The 7,350-nt window shown below is 47.4% G+C and overlaps 1 protein-coding gene across 1 annotated transcript in view; it reads right to left on the reverse strand.

Annotated features, from left to right (window-relative positions):
• Nucleotides 1-4,183, reverse strand: part of St6galnac5 (ST6 N-acetylgalactosaminide alpha-2,6-sialyltransferase 5) — a 141,836-nt gene extending 137,653 nt beyond the window's left edge. Inside the window, exons 1-2 of the mRNA XM_057793982.1 lie at nt 3,958-4,183; nt 3,043-3,276 (exon numbers count right to left, since the gene is read on the reverse strand). Of these exons, the coding sequence (XP_057649965.1) occupies nt 3,043-3,276; nt 3,958-3,972 (249 nt within the window). The 5' untranslated portion in view covers nt 3,973-4,183. The remainder of the gene's footprint in view (nt 1-3,042; nt 3,277-3,957) is intronic.
• Nucleotides 4,184-7,350: the final 3,167 nt, after the last annotated feature.

Genomic DNA, 7,350 nt, shown 5'->3' on the forward strand with positions numbered 1-7,350 from the left:
ACACCATAATTTAATCTCAATAGTAATTTAGTTCACAGTCATAGGCGGCAAGCCTATCAAAGCAGACAACCTATAATTTGTAAAATTCATGTGCTGGGGATTAGGGCCACCTGTTGAATTTAATCTTTGAGTTATAATGTTAATTCCATCTTGTAAATGCACATAAACACTACATCTCTGTCTTTGGGACCTGGAGCTGTGGAGATGTGAATGGTTTCTTCATGGTATCTATAGGTCTCTCTAGGTTCTATGAATCAAGAGTAAACTCGATGTCCGTTGGAGTTCTGATCAGGATGCAGGGGCATATGGTTTTGGGGTTGACTCATTCAGGGTATTTGTGATTTTTCTGAGGCCTGATGTGAGAGAGAAGAAGAGAAAGAGGGACATGGTGCCATGTGACAGTGTGGTCAGGACAGGAGAGGTTTTGTTCCCTACCCCCTGCCGTGCTTACTGGAGTAAAGTTCTTCTCTAGCGACACCCTAACAAATGATTTCAAGCCTTGCCTGACGGAGACTGTGGACACTCTCAAGCAAAACTGAAGCCACCAGCAGCTTCTAGGTGTTCGTAGGGGTGTGTGCCTCAGGTGGCCACTGGGAGTGGGAGCTCCATCCATTTGCTGGCCAGAGCAACAGAGGGTAAAGAGGGCTATTGGGGAGGTTGGCCTCAGGTCCTTGGGACAAAGGGACATGGCCCACTGATGTAGAGCGTCTTGGGTTTGCACTTGTTGCTTTGCTTGGTGTCATCTGTGCTCTGGTGCAGCCTCGGAGTGGGACTTGTGAGATGGGTCCTGTCCTTGCTTTTTTCCTTTCTCCTTCTTTCCTCTCTTCTCCCTTCCTTCATTCTTTTCTCCCTTTATTCCTTGCTTTTTTTCCTTTTGCCTTCCCTCCTTCCTTCTTTCTCCTTTTCTTATTTCCTTCCTTTATTCCTTCTACTTCTTCCTCTTTTCTTCCCTCTCTCCTTTCCTCTTTGCTCCCATCCTTTCTTCCTTGCCTCCTTCCTCCATTCCTTATTGTTTCCCCTTCCTCCCTTCCTTCTGTTTCCCTCCCTTCCTCAGATCCCTCCCTTCTTCCTTCTCTCCCTCCCTTCCCTCCCTCCCTCCCTTCCTTCCTTCTCTTTTTTCTTTCCTGTCTCTCTTGGATTTTTGGCACAAGGTACCCTATGTTACTCAGACTGACCTCAAACTTGCCATTCTTCAGCCTTAGCCCACAGAGTGTTGGGTTTGCCAGAGTGTGCATACTGGGAGATGGTGGTTTTCTAGGAACGAATTGCATGGATACTGATAATTTATACTTGGAAGACCACCGTCTGCCAAGACTTTCCATTTGCATGTAGCACACAAGGCCCTGATCCCCTGAAAATGTTAGCAGCACACCTGTTTGCATAAGCATTTTTAAAAGATTACTGTTAAACTCTCAGTCCTCCTAGTTGGGGATAGGTTCCAGAAGAAACAAAGTATTTGGAATATCATCCCACGTCCATCAGAGCTTTTTCAGGGTCTTGATCTTTAGACATTCCCTGTTCATGAATGTTTCCAAAATTTGAGATGGGTTCCCACTAAACAACAAGTGTGAAATCCACCACCATACCTTATTGATCACATGCCGGTGACCCACACAGAACGCCACATCCATCCCCAGGCAGAAGCCAGGGCTAAAATTCCCCCCCACACCTGCAACCCTTATCAGCAGCCCGCACATGCAGACCCCAGCACGAAATCAACCAGCAGCCAAGGTGAACCGAATCTGTAACTGTTAAGCCTCTGCACTGGAGTTTTAAGTCTACCCCAAATGGGCGCCTCCTCCTGTTCACGTCTCAGAAGTCTCCCTGTACAACTTTCATACTGTCAAAGAAACATTGCTTGCCTCCCAGAGGATGTGAGCCCCTCCTTGGTGCACCCCACAGCTCCGTTTGCAGCCAGCGCCGGCTTCACCTAGCAGCGCATCTTGCTCCACACATCTCGGGGCTTGCCTTACTTTCATCAGGCACTCAGGCATGGGAAAGCTGAGTCCTGCATGAAGCCCCTTTGGGTTCTTCACATCTGTAGCATTCTACACAGCACAGGTGAGTGGCAATACTTGGATTGTCACTTAAAGTCTGACTTACTCATGTGTGACAAAGAGCAATCTTCTCACACAGAAAGAACATCTGCAAATATTACTTTGGTTCACGATCATAAAATGCAGTAAAATACAAAGTAAAAGAGTTGAGAGCTTTCAAGTCATCTTCTAGGTTTATAGACACAGAGTGGAAGTGTGTGTGTGTGTTTAATAAAAACACACTAGCAGTTTCAAATAATCAGAGAAAAATTTAAACTGTATTAAAATATCACTGGAATCAGGAAACTTGATTTGGTTTCTCCCAGTGGCTTCCTGTACTGAAACCGGAGACTTGTTAGTATAAGGAAAGGAGGTTCAATTTAAAGGGAAAAAACCCCAGCTTATTAATTATTAGCCAAGCCATGCAGTGGCTTCCCAGAAAGCAAAGGAAAACAGGCTTTCTAGCCAATGGGAGCTGTGTATGCCTCCAGCCCTCTGTGCCTGCCAGAACTGGGTTCCCCAGGGGCTGGGGCCTTTCAGCCCGGAGTACCCAGCAGAGATCAGAGGGGAAGCTGAGGACTGAGCTGTGACGTGGGGGGGGGAGGGCTCTTTCTTGTCTCCTCTGGAGGTGCAGGAGGAATCACGGTATTAGACTCTGCCGATTCATGTTTCCTCTCACCCGCGCAGTACTGGTCTAGAATACGCCAGGCTCCAGCAACTGGACATCCATCAGCAGCTGCTATTACTAGGGCTCTAGTAATCCAGGGTCTTTGAGGTTTGGGGTCCACTCACCTCATTCCTATTCCCTGGTGAACTTTGCACCCTCCTCGGAATAGCAATTCATAGCTAGCACACACCCCTCCCTGCCCCAACTGGTGCACACTACCTTCCAGCTTTCGAACTAACACCTTCTCCTGTGCCTCACCGCCCCAGCAAAGAGGAACGGTCAGGTGTACAGGGTGCCCAGGCCAAGCGGTGGCAGGCAGGATGGCGCACAAGCTGTCACCTTGTGGTCGGCTACGCCAAGGTATCCATCCAACTGCGGGTGTCCGGCGGGGGCGGTTCTACGTGGCTGGGGACTGCTCTCCGCTGGCTGTGCGCTGCTGGCAGTCGCCTGCTGCTGTTGTTGTTGCTGCTGCTGCTGCGGGGGCCGCTCCTTCTGGCTGCCGAGGCTGCTGTACACGAGCAACAAGCTGGTGCACATGGTAGTGAGCACTAAACACACTGCCAGACCATGGTGCTGCGGGTGAGAGAGAAGACAGCGACTGAGCGTGCAGCTGGGAAGCTTGCCGCTCCTATTGACACACGCAGGTCCCGGGCAGCCGCCCCCAGACCCCTTCAACCAGGGAGCAGAGGTGACATGGTCCAGTACACCTGCCCGGGATGCACTCACAGCCCGCGTCTCACAGTGGTGGCGCGCGCAGTGACCTGCGACGAGGATGAGCGTGCCCGCCCTGGGCAATTTGGGGAGGAAGGTCTGGTCCCCACCTACGCTGCTGGGATCTCATCCGTCAGCACACCATCTCTTCTGGGGCCCCGGGGCTTCCCGCACGCAGCGATCCCCGCTAAGTTTGAAATCCAACGAGGAAACCAAGAAAGTCAATGATGGTCCCTCCTCCCCGCCCCTCTGCCCCTCCGAGTTTGTGCCCAGCAGTGGCTGTGGGGCACCTTCCTTTCCGGAGAGGTCAGCCTGCTCCTCTGCTTTCCAATCGCTCCTTGGATCACTCACTAAAGATCCAGGAGCCCAGGCATCTCTAGTGTTTATCCCGGGGTTCCAAGCCAGGTGGAAAGTTGTCACCCATGACAGGCGACCTCTTGCCATAGGGCTAGGTACCCGGCAAGGCTTCTACGGGTATCCCCTGGGACATAGAGCCCCGGGGGTCCTTGCCTCTGCCTGGCGGAGTTGGAACAACAGACTCACCATCAAGGTCTTCATTTTGAGCGCCTCTTTTGTGCGGAATTCTCAGGCAAGCGCGTCCGGAGCCACTTTTTCTTGGAGGCTGTCCATGGTGGGTGATGGGGCAGAGGCGCCTCGGATGCTCGCCTGGCTGCTGGCCGGCAGCTGAGCTGGAGCCTAAGCCTCGGGACCTGGGAAGCGCTGCTGTGGCAGAGATTAGAGGAGAATTAAAACTGAGCCGGACCCTCCGAGTCTCAGCGATCCACACACTGCCGCCTGCCGCCGCCTGCTGGGTCCTAGAGTCCTCTGCAGTCCCCCTCCCAGCCCCCAAACCATCTTTTCAGTGATGTGGAATTTCTGGGGGGGGGGGGCAGTTAACCGCAAGGGTGTACCCACTTCTTGGTTTGGAGATTTATTATCTTTTCATGGAACCATCAAGCTAAAAAGGACTCAGAACCCAATTCGATTCGATCCTGAACATGGTAGTCATTTGAAAATTTACTAACAAAAATTTCAGTTTTATGATTCTATTAAAAACAAGTTAACTTCCCAAATGCCAATAGATTTATTTATATTTGCATTTTGTGTTTGCTGCTTGGCAAATGTTACCATGGAATTATTTTTCTGAAAAATTATGTCACTGCAATTTCTAGTTGTTTTCGAATGTCCTTTTCCTCCATAATTTTGTTTTGACAAATTGTTAGTCTCATGCTTCCTTTGGACCGTACTCTTTCATGTAAATGACTTCATCATTTGCTTCCAAGAACACAATTTATATTTATACTCAACCTTTGAGGTCCCTAGTACTTACTTAAACAATTTCAAAGTTTCTGAAACAGTCAGTGTATCTTACCCATGTGATTAACCAGGACCACAGAGTCTTCCTAATCGCAGTGAAGATGTACTAGCTCTTGAAGATAAAAAAATGATTTTTTAATCATATAAACCTGGTGCTTCACTTGTGCTGTGTAATCCACTGGCATTCACAATTTCATGTTCAGAACTTAGATTAAACTAAAAAATTAAGTCTGACCACTGTTCAGTGTTGAGTTCTAAGGCTGCTCTCGTCCCTACATCCAATCAGAGCATGGCTGAGTACCCAGTTAGCTGAAGACGTATTTCTTGTGGGACTGTTCAGCACAGTTGTCTCCGTGTCTCTCTTCACACTGGACCTGGACCTGTAGCAGCGTGAGGCTAAAGATCACATTAAGGCAGGGATGATGCTCAGCCCACCTTGGACCACGGGCACAAGGAGTTCTTTCTCAGGGCCAGCAGAGGCATTGCAATCTTTTTTTTTTTTTAATCTTCCCTAGTCTACCACCGGACAGGTGATACAGCCAGTATTATTTTTAACTTAAGAGGCCTACTTCCAGGCTCTATTACCAAAGTTAAAATGATTGGTTCAGTAAAGAACATTCAGGAGACAGAAACACACGCTATGGAGCCTTTCAGGGAAAACAAAAAATTCGAAGCACTGTCCAACATTGCCAGCCGTGCAGTTAGCTTTTTATTCAGTTTGTGCTGTGGGCATGAATAGTGCCCGTTGTCTGGGCAGGGAAAGCAGCAGCTGGAGGAGAGTCTTATCGGGTCTTGGCAGTTCTTTATTGTATGACTGCACTTGACACTCAAATTAATGAAACAAAGGACCGACCTGATGAATCATTGCAAGCAGATTATCTGTGTTTCTCCAATGCTGCTTGGGAGACGCAGCTAGACAGAGCTCCTGCCTTCCTCAGATTGCTCTCCCTCCATCTAGCAAGTTGCCCAAGTGACCGATAAAACACTTCTCGTGTATTTTGCCCTCCAAACAGAGACATCACACTCATGACTTAGGCCATGGCGGCACGTTGAACATCTGTTCTGCGGTGTGTCCGGCCAGACCCGTTAAGCTTGTGCTTTATCCCCTCCTGGGATTGCAGTTAGCTGCTCACAAAATTACTCACAAAATGAGTAGAGTATATTTAACATTTTAATGCTGAGCTTGATTTGAAGGACTTCAAGGTGTCCGGCTTTCCAGTTTCAGTATTTGATTCGGATGGTGCAAGTCTTGGCGGGATTCTGGTTTGGGAGTCAAATGGACAAGGTAGGGCCAGAGGAGGGCAGAAAAGATAATGAATGGCAGTTAATTCAACTTGATGATTGTTTAATGATCAATTAAGCAATTGATCTCTTTAGGAAGCACAGAGGCGAATCAAGCACAGCATTTTTCCTCTAAGGATTCAGGTGTGTGTGTATGTGTGCGTGTGTGTGTGTGTGTAGGAAACTTAATGAACAGACTGGAAGAGATCTATAGATTCAACATACACTTATCAAATATCTACTTTGTTAAGGGCCTACTGTGTTCTGGTACTAGGTGGTGCCTGGGTCTGCTGGTCTCAGGGAATTTGCAGTCTGTATTCAGGTAAACGCTGTGCACTTTTATGCCACAGAATAGGGAATGATCAATGAATAGATTTGTTTCTCAGCTTTGTCTCCTTGCTTTCTTAAGATCGGAGGGGGTTCTCCTTTAATCCAAGCACTTGGGATGGACAGGCAAGTGGATCTCTGTGAGTCTGAGGCCAGGGTAGTCTACGTATGGAGCCAAGTCAAGACTACATGGTGAGACGCCGTTATTGTGGAATAATCCTCTTGTACACTGTGAGGATTTGTCACTCGGGTTGTTTTAATTAAAAAACTGACTGGCCAGTAGTTAGACAGGACAGCCAGACACAGAGGAGGCTGGTAAGAAGAAGGGTGGAGTCTGAGGAGTTGCCAGACAGAAAGGAAGTAGGACATTCAGGAGAGGTAAAGGCCCCTAGCCTTGGGGCGGCACATAGATGAACATAAATGGGTTAATTTAAGTTATAAGAGCTAGTTAGTAATAAGTCTGTGCTATCAGCCAAGCATTTGATAATTAACATTAAGCTTCTGTGTGGTTATTGTGGGAGTGGTTGCTAAGACACAGAGAAGCTCCACATATACCCTTTCTTAAAAAAAAAAAAACCCAAGAAGTGAGATTTTTTTTTAATGGATTTTTTATTTTTTTTTAATATTTATTTATTATGTATTCAATATTCTGTCTGTGTGTATGCCTGCTGACCAGAAGAGGGCACCAGACTCCATTACAGATGGTTGTGAGCCACCATATGGTTGCTGGGAATTGAACTCAGGACCTTTGGAAGTCAGTGCTCTTAACCTCTGAGCCATCTCTCCAGCCCCAAGAAGTGTGAGATTTTAAGTGTATCTACTTATATTTATATAAACCTTTTGGTTATTAATCTGAATAGCCAGAACAAATATAAAATAGGCAAATTCATGAATACTAGATTTACTTGGAGGCAAGCAGACAGGTATACAAGTCAATGAAGATTTTTGGTTCATCTTGCTTTTGTAGTTCAGTACAGAGTGAGCAGAAGAGTCACAGTTTGTCTCTCAAAA

Source organism: Chionomys nivalis, chromosome 18 (assembly GCF_950005125.1).
Source record: "Chionomys nivalis chromosome 18, mChiNiv1.1, whole genome shotgun sequence".
Taxonomy (NCBI): Eukaryota; Metazoa; Chordata; class Mammalia; order Rodentia; family Cricetidae; genus Chionomys; species Chionomys nivalis.